This window comes from Eptesicus fuscus, chromosome 8 (assembly GCF_027574615.1).
Source record: "Eptesicus fuscus isolate TK198812 chromosome 8, DD_ASM_mEF_20220401, whole genome shotgun sequence".
Lineage (NCBI taxonomy): Eukaryota > Metazoa > Chordata > Mammalia > Chiroptera > Vespertilionidae > Eptesicus > Eptesicus fuscus.
Window position 1 is genome coordinate 42383448 of NC_072480.1, and position 26292 is coordinate 42409739.

At 39.5% G+C, this 26292-nt stretch overlaps 1 protein-coding gene across 1 annotated transcript in view; it reads right to left on the reverse strand.

Moving 5' to 3' along the window:
* The window catches only part of KLF12 (KLF transcription factor 12), a 455468-nt gene that overhangs the window by 51782 nt on the left and 377394 nt on the right, over nucleotides 1-26292 (reverse strand). Inside the window, exon 6 of the mRNA XM_054719850.1 lies at nucleotides 11554-11616. Coding sequence (XP_054575825.1) covers nucleotides 11554-11616 — 63 coding nt within the window. The remainder of the gene's footprint in view (nucleotides 1-11553; nucleotides 11617-26292) is intronic.

Here is a 26292-nt window from a genome sequence, read left to right on the forward strand (position 1 = left end):
TCCATGCCCTAAAACGCTACCAATTCTGCTTGGAGGTAACATGTGCCCCTTCTGGAACACGCATTTACTGAATATAGGGAACCACAGCCCTATCGATGTACACCCAGCTGCTCAGGATTCTGCCTTGTTAGAGTAAAGAAGGACCCCAGAGAGCTGAAGTGAATTATAGCTTCATCTGAGGCTATAATAAATGCTGGGTGTATCAATGAAGCAGCTAGGTGGTAGTAAAGAGATTCCTTTTATGTAAAGTTGAAATCTGATTGTGGGCTAATACCCACGGTTTATGAAGCACTTCATTTCAAGGTGATGTTATAAAGAGTATTATCTCTTTCATACTCTCCCCAAGATTAAATTGGAATAGTTTGGGTCACACACCATTCATTCATTCATTCATTCATTCATTCAATAGTAATGCTGAAGTACAGGAAGTATAGACTAATTTAGTATAAGTGAAATATTTACACCAGAATTTGAGTCTGTGGATTCAAGCTTTATGCATTTTATAGGAGGTACCTCTGTTTGGACTATCTTATATATCTAATTGTAATTATGTATGCTTGGTTTTAAAGGCTGTTTCTTAAAATACGTGATTTAAAGTAGGAAATCTGGGAAAATGAATGGTTTAAAGGACTTAGGATAAGAAACTGTAAGTTCTGAAGGAGAATGGAATCTATCTATTTTGACCTTCTTCTTGTGCTTCAATCACTGGATAACCAAGAGTAAGGCCTGAGAGACTCCATTCATTTTAGTTACTACTTGCAGAGGACTTTGTCATCCAAAATATAAGAAAAAATGGCCCCCAAGGAATGACATTAAAGTTCATTAGCTGCCTTTAATAGAAGCGTCTAGCTCACTGAACAGAAGGGACAATCAGTGGTGACAGTTTATGAAGAGCTGTAATACTTCATATTGTTTTTTGGTATCAGCACCTCCTTTTCCTTTGGGACACCATCCCCCCCCTCATCACCTGTGATTCTCACTACATGAGGTCTTTTTGGATTGTTAACCAAGGCTGGGCACCTGAGCCAGGCTGGGCCAATCAGACTCCGAGGCTTCCTCTACTACGATTTTAAGGAGGTAGCAGCAAGGAGCTGCACTGCCTCACTCTAGGTCTGCACCTGCTTTTTAAATCCTGCTCCCGGGACCCTCGGTGCTGTCCTGATCCCGTGTTTCCTGAGGCCCAACTCCTCTGCTTTTCCTGTGCCTCCATCACCTACTTCATGTCCTTCTGCAAAATTACCTTTTGCTTAAGTTAACAAGACGCAGTCAGTTTCCATTACTTTCAACAAAAGAACCCCAGCTGATAAAGGAGACTGATCTGAATGAAAATTTAGAGAGCAGAGAACGGATTCCAGCAGAGTCCTCAGCCCTCCAGCTACTGTCAGCTGTGGGACTTATGTCGAAATCTGTGTGATATTGGGTTGGCTTTAATTTTTAGATTAAAATATCACACACTATCTATTGCCCTCCTAGAATGGATTAAAAGAAAATATACTAACCATGAATATATTTCTAAAATATACTAAATATATCTTAAGTAATCTAGTACTATATTTAAAAAATGTAATAAACAGCCAATTTTAAGGGAATTACTTAGAAACTATGAAAACCTAGTGGTCAGCTGAGAAAAAATTATAGTAAGTTGAGAATATATATAATTTTAAAATTGCTAGTTCACTGTCCATGTGTATACAGATAAATCTCAACTAGAAAGATAACATCGAGAATATGACTGATAGATGAAAACTAAACCAAAACTGCTGGTATACTCAGCATTTTCACAGGAAAATCCCCTTCAGTTTTAGTATTAAGCTGAGCAGTATTCTCAGCATATTTCAGAACACATTAGGATTTTTTATTGGGTCCCCATAGCAGTCATTATTCTTCCAAATATATATTTAAAAGACAGCTAGATTTAGCCAATTTTTCAGTCCAGATATATCCATTAAAGATACTATAAAACACTAGGAAAGAATGTGGCTTCTCTGGATATATATAAAATAAGATCTTTCTTCATTTTAATTTGATATGTTAATTACAACATGACATGCTACCATATATACATATTTTTTCATAGTGGGACACAGTTATTTTTTTCTGCATTATTCATTAATCACTCCCCAAATTCCCCTCATTGGTCATGTTTCATTACAATATGACCACTATTTTAAAGTTCCACTTCTGACCAAGTTTAACAGGGAAGGGATTATGATGGAGAAGAATGCACACAGCACAATTTAAAACTCATAAAATATGCAGTTTAAGTAGCTTTTCTAGAGTAAGTCATCAATCCTGATTGTTTCATTTTAAACAGCCTTATGTGTATAAAACCTACCTAGAAAAATAACAATTATATAAAAAAGATGCTACAAATCCTAGAACTACAAATAGTTCATTTTATTTCTCTTCTTCTGCTGCTTACTTTGGATTTAATTCAGCTCTTTTTGTGGTTTCTTAAAGTGGAAACTTAGATTATTGATTTGAGATTTTTTTTTCTTTTCTAATATATGCATCAGTGCTATAAATTTTCTTACGAATTTTAATAAGTTGTGTTCAAATTTTCCACTTTGCTAAAAATATTTTGAAATTTCACTTGTAATTTGTTCTTTGATGTATGTGTTATTTAGAAGCATGTTGTTCAGTTTCTAAGTATTTTTAGATTGTCCAAACAATCCTTTGGAATACTGAACTAATAGCTCTAAGTCATGCCAAAATTAGTTAATCAACAGAGATGTTTTATTACACAATAGTACCACACCTATTACAGTTCTGAGAAGATGCCAGGAGTCAACAAGTGCACTGACATGGCCTATAGGTTCTTATATCAGGTTTCCAGTAAGACACTAAAATGGTTCTGAGCAGTAGGTTGGTAGGAACAAAATACTCATGGACTTTTAATAGAAAAATGTCTCAGAAGTGATGATCTTTATAGCTCAACATGTTCTTATAGCCCTAAAGCTCATAGAGTAATAATTGCAGAAAATAACCCATCTTAAATTTTTTTCTCCCAATTAACTCTACTTTGACTGAAACAATACAAGACACAAAAATCAGCTATTACTCATAGGAATGTGAAACACTTATCATGAGGCTTCTTGCTGAAATTCTGGGTAATAGAGAATTTACAAAAATTAGACCAAAATCTTGATGGAGGCTAATCTGAAAGATGGCACACAATTTTAAAGTATACATAATTGTTACCAAGCTAACAATTTGAGGAGATGGTGGAAGTAATTAAATGAATTCAGCAATGTAGCAGGATACAAAATCAACACCCAAAAATCAATGGCTTTTTTATACACCAACTAGAGGCCCGGTGCATGAAATTTGTGTACAGGTAGGGTCCCTAGGCCTGGCCGGTGATCAGGGTCAATTGGGGCCTTCCAGCTGCCAACTAGGGCCTTCCTTGCAGCTGCCAGCCGACGGCTGGGGCCTTCCTTTGTTCTGCGCCACCCCCTAGTGGTCAGCGCACGTCATAGCAAGCGATCAAACTCAGGGTCTCCTGGTCAAACTCTGAGGGGACACTTTGCATATTAGCCTTTTATACATATATAGATAGATAATGAGTTCTCAGAAATAGAAACTAAACAAACAATCCCATTTACCATTGCAACAACAAAAAAATTAAAATGCTTAGAAATAAACTTAACCAAGGAGGCAAAAGACCTATACTTTGAAAACTACAGGACATTGAAAAAAGAGATAGGAGATATAAACAAGTGGAAGAATATATTGTGTTCATGGGTTGGTAGAATCAACACCATTAAAATGTCCATACTACCCAAGGCAATCTACAGATTCAATGCAATCCCTATTAAAATACCAACAGAATACTTCACAGATCTAGAACAAATACTCCATAAATTTATATGGAATCAAAAAAGACCCCAAATAGCTGCAACAATCTTCAGAAAGAAAAACAAAGTTGGAGGAATCACAATACTAAATTTCAAGTTATACTACAAAGCCACTGTAATCAAAACAGCCTGGTACTGACACAAGAACAGGCATATAGATCAGTGGAACAGAACAGAGAACCCAGAAATTGAACCAAGCCATTACATTCAGTATTTTACAAAGGAGGCAAGAGCATATAATGGAGTCAAAAGAGTCTCTTCAATAAATTATGTTGGGAAAATTGGACAGATACATGTAAAAAAAAAAAAAAGAAAGAAACTAGACCACCAATTTACACCATGCATAAGAATAAACTCAAAATGGATAAAAACCATAATAATCATAGAAGAAACCATTGGCAGCAAAATCTCAGACATCTCTCATAGCAATATGTTTATGGATGTATTTCCTAGGGCAAAGAAAACTAAGAAGAAAATAAACAAATGGGACTACATGAAATAAAAAGCTTCTTCACATCAAAAGAAACCATCAACAAAATGAAAAGGGATCCCACTGTATGGGAGAACATATTTGGCAATCTGATACATCTGGTAAAGGGTTAATATCCAAAATATATAAGGAACTAATACAATTTAACAGAAGAAAGACAAACAACCCAATTAAAAAATTGGCAAAGGACTTAAATAGACACTTCTCCAAAGTAGACATACAGATGGCCAAGAGACATATGAAAAAATGCTCAAAGTCACTGATTATCAGAGGGATGCAATTTAAAACGACAATGAGGTAACACCTCACACCTGTCAGAATGGCTACCATCAACAAATCAACAAATGACAAGTGCTGGCGAGGATGTGGAGGAAAGGGAACCCTAGTAGACTGCTGGTGGGAATGCAGACTGGTGCAGCCACTGTGGAGAACAGTATGGAGTTTTCTCAAGAAACTAAACATGAAAATACCATTTGACCCAGTGATCCAACTTCTCGGAATAGATCCTAAGAAACCAGAAACACCAATCAGAAAGAATGTATGCACCCCTATGTTCATAGTAGCACAATTCACCATAGCTAAGATCTGGAAACAGCCCAAGTGCCCATCGGTCTGGAAACAGCCCAAGTGCCCATCAGTAGATGAGTGGATGAAAAAGCTGTGGTGCACTTATACCATGGAATACTACGAATCAGTAAAAAAAGAAGACTCTCTTGCCTTTTGAGACAGCATGGAGGGACCTGGAGAGTATCATGCTAAGTGAAATAAGTGAGTCAGAGAAAACAAGTATCACATAATCTCACTCATATGTGGAATCTAAGTAACAAAATAAACTGATGACTGGAGTGGATCCAGAGACATGGAAGCATGGAACATAGTGTGGAATCTCAGAAGGAAGGCGGGGGAGAGTGGGTGGGTGGGAGGCAATCAACCCAAGACCTTGTATGCATATATGCATAACCCATGGACACAGACATAGGGTGGTGAAGGCAGGGGGCAGGGGTGGGCTGGAGGGAGATAATGGGGGAAAAAGGGGGACATATGTAATATTTTCAACAATAAAGAATTATTTAAAAAAATAATTTAACAGAGGATCCTGCGCTGCAACATTTTATAAAGATGTGAATTTGGAGGGATTTAAAGTGTAGCAACATCCTAGAGGCACTTCTTTTCATTGTAAGCCAGTGGATACAGAGAACTTACAAACTCGCTCATGATTATATGAATGACACCTATAAGTGAAATCTGCTATTACTTATTTATCAACACATATGGATTAAAGAAACCAGGAAGGCTAGGGATTTGGGGAACTGGAAACTTCACATATTAAAGTCCTTATAAATTATCATAATTTTTGCCCTGTAAGTCAAAAAGCAAAGCAGTGGAATGCTCTGGTAATTAAGATAACATAATCAGTATTATCTACAAATAATGAGCATGCGAGAACCCACACCATGATGATAAACATGTTGGCAGGGAGTAACTGGCACATATTGGAGTGGGCAGCTATGTCTTCGTTAGGCCTCTCCTACTTCTCCTTTTTCTGCCCCTGTCACGTCAATATCATGGGAGTTTTCTAGACAAAAACCTTCTGCTTAGCTCATAATGAATTAAGCATTCATCTTATTTCATCTTCTGCATTTCTCCAACAGTAGGTAACTGCTAAGCAGCAGAAAGATGACTGGACAGTGTGCAAAGACCTGGGTTTATGCCCCTGCTGACATGTTACGTTTTGGAAAGTGAGCTGAACTGAACCCGGTGATGCTGACATCTCTTCTGCAGCTCGGAAATTGGTAACGACTACATTTGGCAACGCTCTGTCCCTCCTTAAAGGGCTAGCTCTGCATCAGCTTTCTGAGAGGTTCCCAATATCAATGACTTCAGTGCCTTCCTCTCTGAAGGCGACGATTTAAACAAGAATGACCGTGCGTATTTTTATGACAAAGATTCCTACTAGTTATATCTTCCAGAAGGATCCTGTGAAGTCATGCCTAACATTTGCAACTGTATGCATTCAATATTTAAGTTCATTGTGCACTCCATCTCCAACCACAAAATGCCAGTGTGAAAAGGCTCTTCCTGCCCTCCGCCAAGATGTGTGACACAGAACTTTATCACATCCCAGTGTGAAATGTGACTCACACCCAGACTGTGTCATCATGTGCATAGATACTCTATTCAAAACTGGAGCTGTTTTGTGTATACAGCTGCATAACATTGCGGGCAGGTTGGTAAGAAATAAATCATAATTGAGACTAATAATGGCAGCATCCAATGGGTTAGAGAAAATTACTTCTACTTTACTAATGAAAATTCCTATTAGGAATACGTTATTTTCTATGTCATCATATACGTTGCCCATAAAGTCTCTATCATGTAACACCCGCTATCACTGTTACATAATAGCTCTAGATGGATGTTCTGAGTGCACAGCACAGCTACTATTACCACCATCATCAAAAATAATACATGCCCGTCCTTTAAAACTTTACAAATGGAGCAGGGTAGAAGGGAGAAGTGCAGGGGAGAGGAGAAAGGGTAAAAAGCTAAAAATGAGCACATGCTAATATGGCTGTCTTCGGAATACACTGATCTAGACAATTTTGGAGCCTTAAATTAACTTCCATGTTCAGTTCAGCCATATTCTCTACCAGGCCCCTCCCTGTCTTGCTCCTCCCAAACATGGGGTCCAAGTTTCTATTATATCTTCAGGGATGAAAAACAGCTAAAAGATGACTTGAAAACAGCTACTTTCTGTGGGTTTGATATCAGAATGTAATAGCCTCATACAAAAAATATCTGTAAAGAACAAAAGTCTATCTGCACATTCAACTCTCTAATAATGATTGCCCTATTCCCCCCAGTTTGCCTCAAATGGAGCAAAATATTTTCCTGACTTTATCACATGTAAGAGAGAGTGGCAAATGATCTAAAAAAAGTTTATATAGTTATTGGACAAAGGAAGGTGTGATCAACTCTTAGGGCCAATGGTGAAGGAAAGAGGAGAGATATAATTCATGAAATGAAGAAGGAAATTCATATGCTAAACTTCAAAGGCTTTATCAATCCTCAAATCAACAAGTATAACTACTGTGGGCTGGCTGCGAGGGGAGAGCCATTCTGATGGAGAGTTTATGTCTGGCCTGGGTTGCTGTCTTTAATGGACTGTAGTGGTGCAATGAGCTCGTGTTCTTTACTGGGGTGCTAATATATCCTGACAGAAGTTCTTATTGCCATTCTTTAATCCCTGGGAGTTAGCAGGCAGTTACAGCAACCTGGCTCCATCCTAACATCTGTTTGGACCCCTTACATGCTGGTGCTTTCATCTTCTCCCTGGATACACACATGTTACATTTTCTTTCCATTCCAGCAGGTTTGTTTGCCTTGAACAGAAATCCTTTTCCACACATTTCTTCGTCTCCAGAGGAAATGCTGCCACAGGAATGAGGCCAGTGGATGCCGCCTCTCATATTAACATTTTGCAAAGAAAAACACCACTTAAAACTTTTAAACCTTCTTTACTCAATGATAAACACTGGTTTGATAGCTCAACCACAGCCACTGACATTTACAACCAACCAATTGTCATACATTTTCTATCCCTAACTTACAAATTCCAGCCTTTTCATCTTTTCCTGGGGTTTAAATGCTTGTTTAATGAACACCATTTTCTTTTACCTGAATGAAGCATTTGCTAACTAAGCTTCACAAAATCACCTAACATCACATATAGAGTGTTTGCAGAGCTCACTCAATCCTGAGCCAAGCTGGTGTTGAACTTCACATCTAACTCTATAAATTACTTGTATTTGGGGGAGAGCAAAAGTCACTTTCCCTCCACCTCCCTTGCTAAGCACGTGTATTTAAACTTCCTGGACCCGCAGAGTCAATATTTCACAAAGAAACAGTGAGTGCTTATCACTTGACCAGAGGTAGATGCTGGGTGATTCACTGGCTTTGTCCCAGCCGGGTGATTTATTTCCATGTACCAGCCTCACAGTATTTACTTAAGGAATATTCAAGGTAATGCATATGATAGGAATTTAAACTAACTCATGACCAAATGAAGCACATGGCCAAATGCTCCTACTGTAGTTCATTCAGAAATGTCTCCAGGTCCTTATACAGGTTTTTCAATTTATAAAGAAGGCACTATCTCAACCCTCTACTTTTCCTACTAATTCTGGGTCTTGACTCAAAAACCTTCTCCAGGATGGGTTTTCTCATAGTCCCCTTCCTTCCTCTATACTTTCTCCCTTCTCCCTACCTACTCTCAAATTAGTATTAAGTAGAGTTGATGATATTTCCCTCTGCACATTATATATCTCCTTAGAGCATTTATATACGTGTTGTTTATATGACATCGCATAATATTGTATATTACATGTGTGATGACATACCCACACCCTACAAGATAGTGAGCCCCTTGAGAACAGAAACCATGTTTTATTTATCTTGCTAATCTAGCGCTTTGCACACAGCCAGGGACAGTAAATAAGATTGCTGAATAAATAAAAGTTGAATTTTATCAAGGCTAATAGTAAAAATCTTTTCTGTTTTTCATGGCTTACTTCTCAGGAGATAAAAGTGGTTTGAACTTACTAACCGAATAATGTGCTATAAGTTATGTAGGAATGAGTTATCATTACTCTAATCCTCCGGGAAGAAAAAGTGAAGGAAAGAATATTTGTTACTTACTCGATGTTCCACCATTAGTAAAATAAGTTGTAGAAACTGGATCTCATAACTGACACTGTTGTACTCTATCCGTTAACTTACATTGCTCACGTGAATATCTCATAGCCTCTACATGTAATAAAATTTTTTTAGTGCAATACGCTGTGTGCTGAGAAGGAATATCAATTCCGTGCAGTCAGGAAAAGCCCCGGTTTCTCCCTGTTCTTTAATGTAATGGGCATCAGCGCTATTTTCCCCTCAGCTTCCTAGGTTGGACAGGGGACACTATGCTTTAGTGATGGTGAGAAAGCATGTAGGAGGCCCCAGCTTTTAGACAGTGTGTAAGCAAATAGCTGCATCCTCTGTGTTCCATCTCCCTCTCTGTGAAAAAAGAAAAGCATGATATTTAACAACAGCACCAGGCTATTGTGAGGGTTAATTTGATTTAATGGGGGAAGGGAGGTGAGCTGATTAGACACCATTCAAATTCAAAGAATCATTATTATGTGTCTAAAAATAATCCTGATTTAGGAATAAAATTAATTTGGAAGCTCCAGCTTCAGTAATCATCTTCCCATACTTAAAAAAAAAAGCCATGATTTTTAATCAAAATCCCATTATAAGCACAATTCAGTGAAGTAAAAATGGATACCTGTGCATTTCCTCTCACTTCTGAAGTAAACAGTACACAGTTCAAGTTCAATCAATCCTTCTTTCTTTCCTTCTCTTATGAAGATACATTACTAGTATGTTTAGAAAGAGTAATTTTGTGCAATGGAGTAGTTAATGCGAACATAATGGATTTTAAACCTACATTAATTAATTTTTTGTTTCACATAAAACATTTATAAAACATCTTAAATTGCTCCTTTATAGAATCAATCGATGATTTGTGGTTGAACTAACTTTTCAGGTCATTTCTGATAATTTCCATTTATATTTCTGTTCAAAAGCTGGTCAGTGAAAGAAGATATTTGTATTCCCCAAATTTAAAAATAAAATCCCTGGATATTTAAAGCCCTGTCAGAAATACACACACACACACATCTAAATATTAATCAGCAAAATTAATATAATAGAGTAGAGGCCCGGTACACGAAATTCATGCATGGGTGGGGTCCCTCAGCCTAGCCGATTTGGCCCAGATCCGGTCAGGGCTGATGGGGGCCGGCCGGCTGGGGGAAGGAACTGCGGGAGGTTGGCTGTGGGAATGCACTGACCACCAGGGGGCAGCTCCTGTGTTGAGCATCTGCCCCCTGATGGTCAGTGCACATCATAGCTACCGGCCAGTCGTCAGGTTGTCTGATTGTAATCGTCACTTGGGCTTTTATATATATGTAGACTAGAGGCCCGGTGCATGAGTTTCATGCACCGGAAGTGGGGGGGTTGTCACTCAGCCCAGCCTGCACCCTCTCTAATCTAGGACCCCTTGGGGGGATGTCCGACTGCGGGTATAGGCCTGATCCTGCAGGGTTCAGGCCTAAACCGGCAGTTGAACATCCCTCTCACAATCCGGGACTGCTGGTTCCTAATTGCTTGCCTGCCTGCCTGCCTGATTGCCCCTCACTGCCTCTGCCTGCCTGCCTGATTGCCCCCAACAGCCTCTTCCTGCTGGCCTGGTCGCCCCCAACTGCCCTCCCCTGAGCTGGTCTGATCACCCCTAACTGCCCTCCCTTGCCAGCCTGATCGCCCCCAACTGCCCTCCCCTGCACTGGCCTGATTGCCTCCTAATTGCTTGCTCCCCTGACATCTTGATTGCCCCTTATCACTTCTGCCTCAGTCCCCACCACCATGGCTTTGTCCAGAAGGAAGTTGGACATCTGGAAGATGTCTGGTTGACCGGTCTAATTAGCATATTACCCTTTTAGTAGTATACATTACTTTACTATGAAAATCTTCATGAGAAGTAGAAGTTGGTGCCTGAGAAAAATCTCAATTATTACCTAAATCTCACTTAAAAAGCTTACAGTATTTTCCAAAACGGGAAAGATTTTTTAAAAATTTAACAGCTGACAATCCTGGGAAATATATTATATCTGTAATAAAAAAATATTAAGTTCAGTTTTAGTGAGTAAAGAGTTTTGGCTGGAAAGGAATTTTCCAAAGGAAAGGGAAACAACGTAATTCAGTTAGTAGAAACATATTCTCTGTAGAGGGACTTTCAAACTTTTTCATTTCATGGCACACATAAACTAATTACTAAAATTCTGCAGCATGCCAAAAATGTATTGCATTTTTTGCTGATCTGACACACACACACACAAAAAAAGTAGGTATAATCTTGATGCATTCACCCCGGATGGCTATTGTTGTTTTGGCCATTGTCATTTTTTTATTTCACAATCTAAAAGAGGTCAGTGTCCCTGACTAAATAGTCAGGTATTATATGTTTTAAAAATTCTTGAGGCACACCTGATGAAAATTGCTGCTCTGCAGAAGAGCAGAAATAATTCTCTTTTGTTATAACACAGATCTATTAAAATTTCCCATAAAACTTAAACATTCTCATAATTTAGACTGTGTACTCACCAAGCAAACTTCTGATTATTCATTCGACTTCCCCTGACCCTTGATACTGGGGACGGATGTACCCTGTAGATAGATGAGAATAATCTAGTCATTGAAAAAGCATATTCCCAATTACAAATGAACAAATAAAAAGGAATCTGGTTTATAAATAATCTCTTTTAGACTTGCTTTACTATCGAATCCCCAAGAACTCCATCACCTCTTAGTAAATGGATGCAGGTAAGTTCCTATGCCTGCAAACCTGCAGGGTCTCTCTTTTCCCTTCTGTACCACCTATAACATGACAAGGGTTTCTCATATGTTCATAGTGAAGACCCCCAAAAGAGGATCAGCAGTTTTAATCACCTGATTTCATTCATTCAATCCAACAAAGAGTTACTGGCTACCTATACCTTGTGAAGTTTAGGAGTGGGTAAAAATAATGTAAAGTATGTACCTGCCCTAAATAGGCCCTTTCTGCTACCTATTCCCACATGCAGGGAGTGGGGAGGGCATAAGAGACCCCCTAAGTGCACACTTCCTCAGTTAACTTCTAGACTTAAAAAAGCAAGATAATAAGGGGATCAGGATATGCTACCCCAAAATATGCTACTTTGGTATAAGGATTATTTTCAGCTAAAAGTAACTGAGAAACAGCAGACATATAGGAGGAGCTCTCTATACTATTTTTACAGGCCTAATAGCAGGACATAGACTTATCTTTTGGAAAGAAAATTTGCACTTATAAAGGTGTCCCTCTCTCCCATACCAGGAAGAGTAGTATATGGTATAACTCTTATCACCAGAGATGGTACTGAAATGAGTCTGCCTAAACAAACCCTTTTTTAGCATTACTTTTCCTATATATTTCCTAGTCACCTTCTTACAATTTATCCCCCATTGAAGCCCAGACCCCTTTTCTTTTGACAGGTCCTTTCTCCACAATTTATCAGCCTTTGTTCAAATGGTATATAAAGCTCCAAATTCTAATCACCTTTTGAGTTACTTATCACTAAGTACTTTTACATGTTTGCATGTTATACATATAAACTGCTGGTTTTTTTCCCCTCTTGCTGATTTGTCCTTTGTCAATTTAATTTTCAGCCTCCACCCCCACTGAACCTGAGCGAATACAGGAAAAACTTTTTTCCTCCCCTACAATAATTTAATCCAAATGTTCAGGCACAGAATCTGGGGGAGGAAGGAGGGGCTAATAGTTATTTCTAGGGAAAAGACCTTCTAGACCTTCCTACAGCTTTGGGCTTTGAGGAATGCAAAGTCAATTCTAAACTAAATAACAGAGAAGTAAAGACTAGACTGGTTTACAAGCTTCCCGGGCTGGAGTCATCCACTGGAAACCGTTTAAATGTCCATGACCTGCTGACACCTTCCAATCAGAAGCTAGCTGCTGAACCACCCCCCTCTCTGTGGCTCACTCACTGGCAACACCACATGCTCTACTTCCTGCTTCCTCCTGGCCAACTTCCTGCTTTGTTCTAACATTACTAGGATTTGTGAGGTCTAGGCAGTGTTTTAGCTTGTCTCATCTTGACTCTTCATGTCTCAGACATTACTCTTATTTACAAGACAAGAAAGAAAACAGGGATTTTAAACTCCTGTCAAAGTCCGGTTAGAACCAAAAGCTCCCAGGTTCCTTAGAACCCCAGTTTTCCGTGGGTGTTTAGCAAGTGGAAATCATTTCAAAATACATAATACAGTTCTAGCCACTCAGAAGGGCCAACTTGCAGTCTTTCAGGAAAGCCAGAGCCAGGCTGCACTTTGCACGCGGAAGGCTTATTTCTTCCAACATCCCTTATTAACATTCTTTTCCTCACAGCACTTCTCAATGGCTGCTGCAGCTGAGCTGCTCAGCACAGATTTTCTGCTCTGCATGGGGGAGGGGATGTTAATTATGCAGAAAGATGGAGAGAGGCCAGACAGCCCCTCTGGTGAACTGTCTCATTCAAGCAAGGCCCACTTCCTGCTGTTTTGCAGCTACAAGGATCACCTGTTGGTCTTGGCATTGGGCCAAACTGGGGCCTAGCGGAAATGACAGACTGGGCTAGAAAATGAAAGCCTGATCCTAGTCCAGCATCTCAAGTTGAGGAGAGAGAAAAAACATGTCGTAAAAACATGTAGGAAGTATATGAAAGGTAGCAAAACTCTCTTTTTTCTTCTTTTTTATTTCTTTCAGTTTGTCTGCTTGAAATACAATAATTAAAATGGAACGGTGAGCCAAAAAAATGTCTCCCCAGTTAAAGGCCCTGTCCTAAGGGGAAATACCTTAAATCCTCTTGAACCTCCCCTAAATCCCCACTGGAGTGTCTGAGTTATGCTGCCCAAATAAAGCTTTAAAAAGTAATAGCCCAAATACAGTTATTTAATTCACTCTATAGCCTTTAAATGTTTACCTCTTTTATTGCTTCCTCCTTAACCCTGGTATTTCTATTCATCATGATCATTCCACCTGTTGAAGTTTACTAGTAAATATATTCTCTATTGATGGTTCTCATTGCATATATAAGCAGAGAAAAACAGGCCTGTTTAACCTTTCATTATAATGTTCTCTAGGTATTTGTATCTTGCAGTAACACTTCATTGATCCATCCATGAAACAAATACTATAAGCAGGTAATTTCTGTAACAGTTTGACAGTCTTCAAAGAATTCCTAAAATTATAGCATTTCTTCAATTAAAATGGTAAAACAAGAAATCTTTTTTCCCTTGCCCCAAATTAGTAAATGGATAATCTGGAGCTTATTTCACCTAATAAAGTACACCATAAAGGTTTACATTTCAGCTATCTCTCAAATTTTATTTCTCCAAAAGGCTAGGCAGTGTTTTTCGTGAGCTCAGTCTTTAAAGTCTTTGTTGTGGCACTTTTGCCATCGCCTACCATCTTTCCACACGTAGCAGCCAGGCAGGTAGCAAAGTCAAAACCCCAGTAGGAGAAACTACCACCTAATCTGCATGCCATGCATTATTCATGACCCCCTGATTCCTGCACCTGCATCTAGGCAGGAAGCTTGCAGGGAACATTCATTATTTTTCCCTTAGCCTCACACAGGCTTGATTACTGCTAAGCCACTTTGTTCTGTAACTAAGGGTTTCAGGCCTCAGTACTAACTGCTGGATATAGAAAGAAAAAAAAAATCACCATGCTGAAGAAAAGGGCAATCTTGGTTGTTGTGTAACATGTATTGAATCCTACAATGTGCTCTTCTGCGACTGACAGTTTGTGTCAGATGGAAATGCTCACATTGGTGATTTACATTACATAGAAAATGGGAAGCTGTACCATTCAGGCCATGCACACCAACTGTTCTATTTATACACACTTACTCAGTGTCTGAGGCAGACAGCATTTTACCCGTGCTGGGCTTCGTTTTCCTGCTAAGCATGTGAGAACTTCTTAGATATCTTAATACAGAAATGACTCTTCCTTCTCTGGGCATAAGCACCAAAGGACCTAACGGTTAAGTTCTGTATTTTAATGATTAACATTTAATGTTAAGAGAATATGATCACTCTGTTTTTCAAATTTTTCATGAAGCAACCTAATGGCTGGTGGTTGGAAGTAGGATGTGAAAACCGGACACCCAACACAAATTACTGACCACTGAGGAACTGCTGGGGGAGGGTACCGATGCAACCATTTTACTATCCCCATCACTGAAAAGCAGTGACAACTGAAATGTGACAATTTAAATTCAATCTTGTAGCCTCCAATGAAATTAGGATGAAATGGTAGAGTACACACTGTGTAACAAGGCTGCCTGGGATGGAATTCCAGCTCCACCACTGATCAACAGTGTCATCCTCGGGCAAGTACTTAACCTCTCTGTGCTTCAGTTTTGTCACCTGTACAAATGGAGGCAACGCTGATAACCACCTTCTAGGGCTGGGAGATTTAAATGAGTTAATAGCTGTAAAGTGTTTAGAATAGTGGTTGGTACCCAGGAAGAAGTTAGCTGTTATCACTAGCAGAGCTGGTTGTATTGGAAGGGATGGGAACATGGAAACTGACTATCCAGCTCATTCTAAGTGACTAAGACAACAACTGTGCTCTATTGAGCCTGCAGTCTTAACTACCGTGCTTCTATGACTTCCCTAAAGATCAGGTAACAAAGAGAAATGAACACATATAGAGTAACATGAACCAAATAATGTGAATTATAAGATACTAGAGGCCCGGTGCAGAACATTCGTGTACTGGAGGGTGGAGGGGGGAGATTCCCTCAGCCTGGCCTGTGCCATTTTGCATTCCAGGAGTCCCTGGGGGATGTCTGACTGACAGCCTAAGCTGCAGTTGGACACCCATAGTACTGCCACCCATAGTGCTGTCGCTACGCTCACCAGCCATCAGCCCAGTTTGGGGGTGAGTGGCCCTCCCTCTGGGAGCGCACTGACCACGAGGGGGCAGCTCCTGCATTGAGCGTCTGCCCCCTGGTGGTCAGTGTACATCATAGTGACTGGTCGTTCTGTCGTTCAGTCGATTTGCACGGTACTCTTTTATTATACAGGATGGCTTACCCTATGGTACATCATTTTTCTGTTGTTTATTGGAAGACTTATGTTCAGTTATGTCCCATTCAAGAACAAGTTAATAATCACAGCAATACAAAATCACTTCCATTTACTAAGACCTTACTATGTGCCAGACACCATGCTTAGGACTTTAGGTACATTATCTTATTTTATGCTCATATCCTTATTAGCCACATTTTAAGTTTGAGAAAATAGGTTTACAAGAGCTCGATAACTTGCCATAGTCACACAGCTAGTGAACAGCAAAATCAGAAGTTGAACATAAGGTATAGCTGACTTGTCTTACTTCAAATTACCTTCCAACCCTAAAGACCACAGATACAGGGGTGGGTAAAAGTACGTTTACAGTTGTTCATATAGAAAATAATACAATAATTAATAAATAATAATACAAGAATAAACTCTGTGTTTCACGTACTTACAACTGTAAATCTTCCTATATGCCCACACCGGTATATTCCCTCCACACTAACCTAGAGGATGCAATAAAGTAAATTAAGTCCAATTGTACATTCTATAGTACAAATGATGCAAAGTAAAAGTGTTGTTGTTCTTTGGTTTAAAGTTGGCACTGTACAAAATAGCAGACCGTGTGGGTACTCACAAAAATACATTCATAGTAATATGTAATATAGTATGTTCTCTCTTTAACTGTTTATGAAAATTCCTTGTTACGAATATTTCTATTTAAATACAAATTGTGAAATACATGTAAGTTTAAGTGGTAAAATTAATTCTAGCTACATCCACTCCCTCTCTTTCTTTTTTTTCTAGAATCCAATCCAGTTTGTGTTCACACCCCTGTGATGAACTCATTCTTATCATCACCATCAATGGCCTCCATGTTTTCAAATCCAATGGTTAACCCCAAGTCCTCATCTTCTCAAATTCTTAGCAGTCACTGATCACTCAATCCTAGAAAAAGCTTTCTTTAATCAGCATCAGTGACATTCTCTGGCTTCCTTCCTCTTTTTTTTTTTTTTCCTTTGCTTGAAGCTCCCTCTCATACTTTTGAATTCTAAATGTTGGCATGGCCTGAGGCTCTCTTTCCCATGATCTTTCTCTCCCCAATTTTAACTCACAAGAGTCTCCAATACAGTTACCCTCATAACCTTGATGAGGGCCTCAGCTGAGGACCTTACATACCATCCATATTATAATGACCCCAAATTTCTATCTCTATCTTCCTGGGTTCTTGTCCCAGCATTAAGAAGGGGTTCAATAATCTGGAGGAAGGAGCTGATGTGTAGATTCAAGAAGGAGTCCAAAGACGAAAGACAGTTTGGAAAGGCATTGGGGGTCAGAGGAGCTTCAGCTAAAGGAGCTAAAGACTTCCCCTTGACTCAGGATCCCGCGCTATTTATTAACACAATTTGTCCTAAGGCAAGGTGGAGACATACACTTCAAAGGGTAAGGTTTCAAAGGGTAGCATAGTCAAATTGGGGAATAGCCTACAGCTGTTCAGGTGTTTGGCCAACAGGAGGCAATAACATGCAGATTAAGATGCTCTGAGCTGTCTGGCAGTTAATAATCCTATATACAAATCTTTAGGTTTGGGGAAATGTCCTATTCAGGTTTGGGGGAGATGCCCTTCAGCCATTCCAACAGGTAATTACATATGTGGCTTAGCCCTTGTTGAGCCGCCCAAGCTTCACCAATCTTTTGATGAAACTTTTATAATTATGACATGTTGGAATTGGTTCCCGGCATCTATTGCTATGCCTATATTTTCTCTGAATACTGGACTCAGATTTTTCAATCCTAACTTAAAGATGTTCCTTCCTTTCACCCTAGCGGTTTGGTTCAGTGGATAGAGCATTGGCCTGCAGAGTGAAGGGTCTTGGGTTCAATTTTGGTCAAGGGCACATGCCTAGGTTATAGGCTCGATCCCCAGGAGGCAGCCTATCAATGATTCTCATCATTGATGTTTCTATCTCTCTCTCCCTCTCCCTTCTACTCTGAAATCAATAAAAATATATATTTTTAAAAAGATGTTCATTTCTATATCTTTTCAGTTTCAAAAATTGGTGGCATCCTTCACCTAACTGCAACCTCGGAATAATATTTGAGCCCTTTCATGCTCTTACACTCCATATATTAGATAGACTGCTTAATACTGAGGAAAATCAGAATAAATTACTATTTCACACACCAATAAAATATTTATTGTAGTAAATTACTTATTTAATAAGATTAGAAATTTTCATTATCAAGATCATGAGAAATCATTATGTACAAATATTTTCTATTCTTAAGTTCATTTTTTTTCTGTTTTCCTTAGCCCATACTTTCATCCATAAATTTTTCCAATTATTGTACATAATACACACTGTAAGAACTCAGTTTACTACATTTGTAAAATATTAATCTAGAAATAATTCCACAATTATTTTTAAATACCAACATTAACCTATGCAGAATCACATGAAAGATAATTTTAAAGGAATTGTTGGTATTGCTTCTTTTTCATACATAGTTGTACTGAATACAATTCTCATGGTTATTCAGATGAACCTGGATATTTTTATTATAATATATACATATACATATATACACTACACTTGACCCAATAAAAATAAGCATGACCAGTGTTTACATTATGTGGTCCCTTTTTATTCTCTGCTTTTACCAAGCCACTGATTAGATGGCCATTAGGAATGCCATATATTTTTTCAAAGAACCCCCCTCCCCACTATATTTGCCTCTTTTTCACATGAAAAGCCATTGATGTTATTTTCAGAAGAGTGGGCCGAACTTGAACATCAGATATAATTAATGAGATAATTTTTTCCTGTCTACTCTAACAGTGTAAGTTTTGTTAAAAATACAGTATTTTGAAGGGAACAACATGCATTTCAGCTATGCACCAACAGAATGAGAAATTCTAAAGGAGAACATTTGGTTTGCACAAGAATATTAATTAATCCCAGCCTCTGCTCCCAACACCCCTCTTGCTCTGTGTGTGGCAGTGACACTGAATGGTCCCCTCTCTCCTTTGTCACCTGGTTAGCTGATGCTTAACTCTAAGAAGCCATCCAGAACCTCCAGGTCTAGGTACACTCACTCCAAGATCACAGCATAGTGTACTTAGCACATGTTAATGGAAGATTACACTTGTTTGTAAGTTTACCTCGCCTGTCTCTTCAACGAGACAATATGCTACAAGGGACAACGGAACTTTACTCGTTTTGCTCACCATCATATCTCCATTACCTGCCATGCAGTGCAGTGCACACTCAATAAGGACCTCATGGATGCTTAGTCCTATTTTCCTACTAGACTGGAACTTCCAGGGTGGATGACAATGGCCACACCTGTCCAAGTCACGATGCCATCCTCAGAGCTTAGCACAATGAGCACGTAATAAACATTTGATAAGCCATGAGATGTAGAAAATAAAGAAGTTTTAGATTTAGAAATCTGCGCTATTCCACAGAATTATTTACTAAACATCCCCAGAATAACTGATCAACATTAATTAAATCCAACAAACTTTACTCAACAGCTACTTTCAATGAAGTCTTGCATTGTGGAGTAAGACAGGATATTTGTCCTCCAGATGCTTAGAGTCTAGTTAAGATAAACATGTAGCGACAATCATGGAATGGGGTAGAAAAATGAAAGGAGATTTCAAGTTTTATTGGAGTGAAGAAGGGGTTGGAATTAATTCAAACTGTGAAATTAAGGTTCGAGGAAGAGACCTTTAAAGGTTCGAGGAAGAGACCTTTAGGCCGGGGCATGAAAGATAAGTAAAACTTTCAGAATCAGGAGAAAATGATGCTAAGAAGATAACTTCAAGAAGAGGAGCTACATTAGTCCTCTATATGGGAGAGTGCATTGTGGTCTGAGGGGAAGTTTCTTAGAAACTTTACGGGGAGATGAGCTGGGATGTTCACTCACAGTTAGAATACAGATCAGTCAATAAATGTCTGAATAAGGAGTTAGTAATTGGGGCAGTCAGCTGTCGAATAATATCAATCCTCTGTTGCTCAGAAACATATATACATCACTTATATCTTTAATTTAACTAATGTTATTACTACCTATTACTTATTCATTAATTTGAATACTAATTGAACATCTATTGTGCCAGGCACTGTTCTAGGCTCACAAGTACTGCGAACTGTGTCAGGGGAAGGGGCATTACATCTATTAAAACACAGTTCCTGACTTCAGGAAACCTACAGCATGACATGTGTTTAGACAAACAATTGATTGTCATGGTGCAGTGTGATAAATGACCATAAGAGTAGACAAAAGGGACATCTTAGTTAAGCTTTGCAGTAGACCTGGAAGTTCATATAGGACAATTAAGAGAAACACTGAGGGTAGATATGTCCAATAGAAAAACTACAAATTGTCCTGGGTCACTACAATAAAGGGTCTGGCAGGGCCTGGAGGGGCCGGAGATTATGTAATCATGGAAGTAGTGGGAATGACAGAGGGTTGGGGGAGGAGAAAAAAGAAGATGAATATATACTGAATTAGCTGTTACCCCTGAGATTTGGTGGAAATATATTCAAAGTGTGGGGAGGCAAGGCGGGATTAAGAGAACATATGGATAACACCTGGGATTCTGAAATGGTGGTCAGAAGAGCCAATATAAGGAATAAAGATCATGTTTGGGATTAAAAAGAATACAATGAGTTTCTGTCAGGTGCATATATAGACCTGGGGTTCAGCAGAGAATTTTAGGAAGAGAGCTGGAGATGTGGGCATCTTTATCATATAAGTGGCAGATAAGCCCTGAGTTTCACAGAGGCAGGACTAAAGTGAGATTACCTGTAGAGCAAAGGTAGGACACCAGGAAACACTACATCTTCTTGGATAACGTTAAAACCCTCTTCTTACTCAATCAGGGAAAGCCAGATATCCCCACTTATTGACGAGAAGTTGGAGCCTCATGACAATTTAGGTCAGATCAATATCAAGAGAGGTAAGACAGGATCTTCTCTACCCTGATGTCAGAAAAGCCCCAAGTAATCTCTTTTTCTTCCAGTGCTGCCCTGGGCAGCAAATGGCACTGATATCAATTCTGTGAACAGCCCAGAAACCCAGGAGGTGTCCTTAACTGACCTTCTCTCCCCATATCCAACCCATTTCTGTCCCCTACACTGTCTTCATTCTTTCCACTTTTCATTTCCACAGTCACTAACCTATCTTAACCCACTCCTCTCTTACCAGCACTAACCCCAAACCTTCTCCCCCAATCCCTTTGCTGCACTAGGGCCATGGTGTTCTTTTTAAAAGGCAAATCTGTTCTTCTTGCTCCATTATCCCTTAGTGGCTTTTCACAGCTCTTGAAATAGACCTACATCTCAACATGGACTAAATGCCTATGATCTGGCCCCTGCTCACCTTAAGCTTCATTTTCCAAAAATGTCCCCCTTCCTCTCCCCTGCTTTCTGTGATCCCCAATCTCCTTTCAGTTTCTCTTGCATGTGTTATTCCTTTTATGTAGACCCTGCCACAGGCCGTCTGCCCCTGCATCCAGTTAACTTACACTCGGCTCTCAGCTCACATATTGTCTCACTTCACATGTCTCACCAAAAGAATTACATCTGTATATTATAGACTCTCACTATTCTCTTCATTGTTCTTCATAGAACTTACCAGGTCTGCAGTTATATAGAGACATGATAATTCAATGAAAAGCAGGAATTATTCCTCTTTAACACTCCACAACTTGCCCAGTATTGGACCCTACATCTGGTACAAAGTATGTACACATAACTTATTGCTCCACAAGTAAAAGGAGATGATGAGAACTCATAATATGATAATCTGGAAAAATAAATAAGTAAATATAACAATGTGATACATATATTCATATATTTCATATATACTAAAGATAAAGTACAAAGTGTAAGAGAAAGTGAGAAAAGGCGATGTGGCCCAGGTGTTGTCCAAGAAAAGTGTTGGATCCACATCAGCCCACACCCTGCACCGTCTGCACAAAGGACCTATCTGAGGCCAGGGGGCCAAAGCAGACATGTCTATCATGTCCTTACCTTTGGAGAAAGGTGTGGAAAATTAGTAGCCATTATGGGGAGCCTAGTGAAATGTAAATGAGGTCTATAGTTTATTTAGTTAATAGTGCTGAACCAATGACCATTTCTTAGTTTCAATAATTATACTATGGTATTTCTGCAACTTTAAAATCCTAAAATTAGTTTAAAATAAAACATTTTTTAAAGTACTATTCTTTTGCTGGGATAAGAATATAAGCAATATAGATTTTCTAGAAGTGACTTTTTCCTGTTTTGTTTAGTGACGTATTTTCTATTCTATATATGTTTATAAATATAGAGTACATCTGTATGTGTGTACACTCCCTTTCGCTCACTCATTTTTTTAAGTAAATAAACTCATCAATTATACTACTTTCACCAACATGGTTTTTTAATGCACTAGGTATAGACTTATTAATAACAGGTGTGTTGAAAAGTAGTAGAAAGAAATAAGTAAAATAAAAGATGAAGATATTTTAAAAGGTTAATAATGCTCATGTCTACAGAGCAACAGCTCATATTGTGGGACCTAACATTTATCCAGGTAATATAGATCCCAAATTCCTGCTTTCATCTGAGACACCCTCATAATTGCTTCAATTTTCCACTTCATTTTGCATGTTTATAAGTCTGACAGATTATTTTGCAGTGTTTGGTGTATGGTGCATTAAGGTTCCTGTCCTTTATTACGTGAACTGAAGTACTATGATTTAGTCATTAATGTGGACTGAGTTGGAGGAATTTCATGAACTGACAGACATTCTGATTGGTAGTTATTCTACTAGTCACACTGGTAATGCCTTTTATTTGGTGTGCTCTGTTGAGAAAGAATGTAAGTTGTTGAAAAATTACTTTAAATGCTTTTATTGCCTCTGGCTGCATTAATTTTGAGATGCCTCATTTAGGCTAAAAAAAAAGAGGCAACGTTCAAGTATGTAATATGGGCATTTTGTCAGCTGAAAATGGATCTATTAGAATATAGTATTCTCTCAAGGTGTTTTAGCTCACTAAGCTGTACCATTTTTCTTTTGAGTAGGACAAAATTTTTCACCATTTGGTTCATGGCCTAATGAAAATGACAAAACTAGACTTCAAGATGATAAGCCATATTTAAGGAGAAAATATAGCTTGCATTTCACTTACAATAAAATTTTAAATGCTAGAGAAACCCCAACCTGGTAGATAATGTAAACATTATCTTTAATTATCTATCCTATATAATAAAAGCCTAATATGCTAAGTGTCCGGTCGTCCATTCAACCAATCAAAGCGTAATATGCTAATGATATACTAAGGCAGCTCAACCTCTTGCTATGACGTGCACTGACCACCAGGGGGCAGACAGTTGACTGGCCAACCAGTTGCTATGACATGCACTGACCACCAGAAGGCAGACAGTTGACAGGTTGACCAGTTGCTATGATGTGCACTGACCACCAAGGGGCAGACGCTCTGACTGGTAGGTTAGCTTGCTGCTGGGGTCCAGCTGATCGGGACTGAGTGAGATGGGCTGGACATGCCCTGGAGCCCTCCCACAGTCCCTCCCTGGCTGGCCAAACTCCTACGTCCCTCAACCTGGTCTGCACCCTCTCGCAATCCAGGACCCTTTGGGGGATGTTGGAGAGCTGGTTTCAGCCTGATCCCACAGGCCAGACCGAGGGACCCCACTGGTGCATGAATTCGTGCACCAGGCCTCTAGTATATGTATATATAAAAGCCTCAGCGACTGTTATGATGGAACGACAGGAATGACCAGTCGCTATGATGCACACTGACCACCAGGGGGCAGACAGTCAATGAAGGAGCTGCCCGCTGGTGGTCAGTGCGCTCCCACAATGAGAGTGCCGCTCAGCCAGAAGCCAGGCTCATGGCTGGTGAGGCTATCCCACCTCTGCAGCAATGCTAAGGAGCGGCAAGCCAAGTAGCAAGAAGTGAGCAGTTCGGGCGGTAAGGAGAGAGCAGGTGAGCGGAATGGAGCAAGCAGGCAGGAGGTTAGGAGCAAGCAGGTGGCAGTTATAAGCAAGGGGTTCCAGATTGCAAGAGGGCCCGGGCCGGGCTGGGGGCCACCCCCACCCCCCACCCCCGTGCACCAATTTCATGCATCGGGCCTCTAGTTTTAAATAATGTGTTTAAAATAAATGAATTTATGTATTTTGTGTATGTATGTGTGTGAGAACCCTGATTTGTCTCTTGATTTAAATCAAAAGGAAGTCATCTAATAGATGGATTCAGTACTGAATTCCAGACAATCTGATCAGTAGGCCGCAGAGGCCATCCTCTCATTGCCCAAACTGGAGGCCAAGAAGCTTGGAGGACTTGAAGGCCAAGGAGCCAGGAACTGACCTACTAGCTTATGCAGAGACACTTTATTTCAGAAATTGGCTCCTGAGACCAAGAGCTGCCAAACACATCAATCAGCATCCACAGAATTAAAGGTGCTTATGGAGATCAGCAAGGAGTACATGAAGTATCACACGCCAGTTTACCAACAGATTGGACGAAAAGCAGTGCACCCACCGTATAAGCACTTCCAAAATGCACCCTCCACCACTGATCAACATCGTTTACACTAGCTGTGTTCTCATTCACCATTCCCTTCTCCGCACCACTGTCAGCCACCAGTCTGCCCTTTCCTCTGCTTCTGTAGCACTGGCCCAAGAGGTTACAGAGCTTATCCTGCGGAAACACGCATTGCTTATTACACTAATAAAACAGGCAAATCCAGCTGGTTTCGATTATTTTGCTTATTTCTGAATTTAATACTGAAAACTACACTGATATTCTGGTTGCTTATTAAGCTCCAGACCATTAGTGTGATTGAAAAAAAAGATAACTAAAAACAATTGATTAAAATGTATTAAGTGCTACTATGTTCAAAGCACATCCAATTTATGTAATATCAAGGTTGTATAATAACAATACAAGGTTAAGAATCTCAGTTCTCTAAATAGAAGAGTTGTCACAAGACAGTAAATAATAGAAACATGGAAACACTCACTACTCCAAGAGGTCAGAGGAGACAAAAATCACTTCAAGATAATGGATGAGGTTTGGGTTGGGTCTCATAGGAGAAACAGCCAGATGTGCAGGTGTGCGGGTGAGGACAAAATTATGAGCAAACAGGAAGATGTGGGAAAGATGAGCAGAGCATGTGGCAGCCTTGGCTGAAGGAGGAGTTCACAAAAGGCAATGCAGCCCTGAAAGTGGAATGCCTTTGATGACAGGTGACCCATGTTTTGGGATTTCTCTCTCAGGAAAGTGCAAAGCTGCCGGAAGAGTTCATTGCAGAGGAGTAATGTTATCACATAAGAATTCATCTGCCAGAGGTGGGCAAAATGACCGGAAAAGATAATCCTGATGACATCACAGTGCTCCAGATGCAAAGGGACAACGTTTAACTGGAAGAGGTTCCAAGGGCAGAGAGAGAAAAGGACAGATGAGATAACAAGAAGGATTGGCAACACCCATTGACACTGGATAGAGTAAGGTAAAGGGAATACTCAAGTTTTGAGGCCAGGGAATTGGTGGGAAACATGGTTTAATTTTAGGAAGCTGGGAACGAGTAGCTGCAATTCAGGAAGGAGGGTAGGCTTACCGGAATGGATCGAGGAGAAAGCTGCTGCTGAAAAAGCAGGTGAAATTTCTCAATAAAAAACTGCAAAGACAAGAGTTGCAAGGGCGCTGGCCCTGACATACCTTACAATGGGGGTAGAGGAAAAGAATCAAAGATGTGAAAGGAAAAGTCAGCAAGAGAAGAGGAAAACTACTAGTAAAAAATAATATCAGAAGTAAACATAGTTTCTCTGTCCAATTTTTTAAAAGACAGAGAGAAAGGACAATTATATGGGTCCATCAGCGACCATCATCGGAACAGATTGCTGGAAAAGCTACATAAAAACTTTAGAATGTGAGTGCTTCAAAGTGGGGATAAAGAATGGTGGGGAACAACATCTGCTTGAGAATTTTTTTCCATGAAAGAAGAGAAATAGCTGGAATTCCAGAGCAAATCATTTGGTTTTTCTTTTTTCCTCTCAAGAAAATGGAAGCTCTAATTCTGTATGTTAGATGCAACATGCAACTGAAAAGAAAACCTAAAATTCTTGAGAAAGGAAAACTGAGTAACACATCCTAGAGGAGCCAAGCGAGCAGGAGGATGTTCTCTGACACCTATGGACACATACTTTCTTAAAAGCGAGAGCTT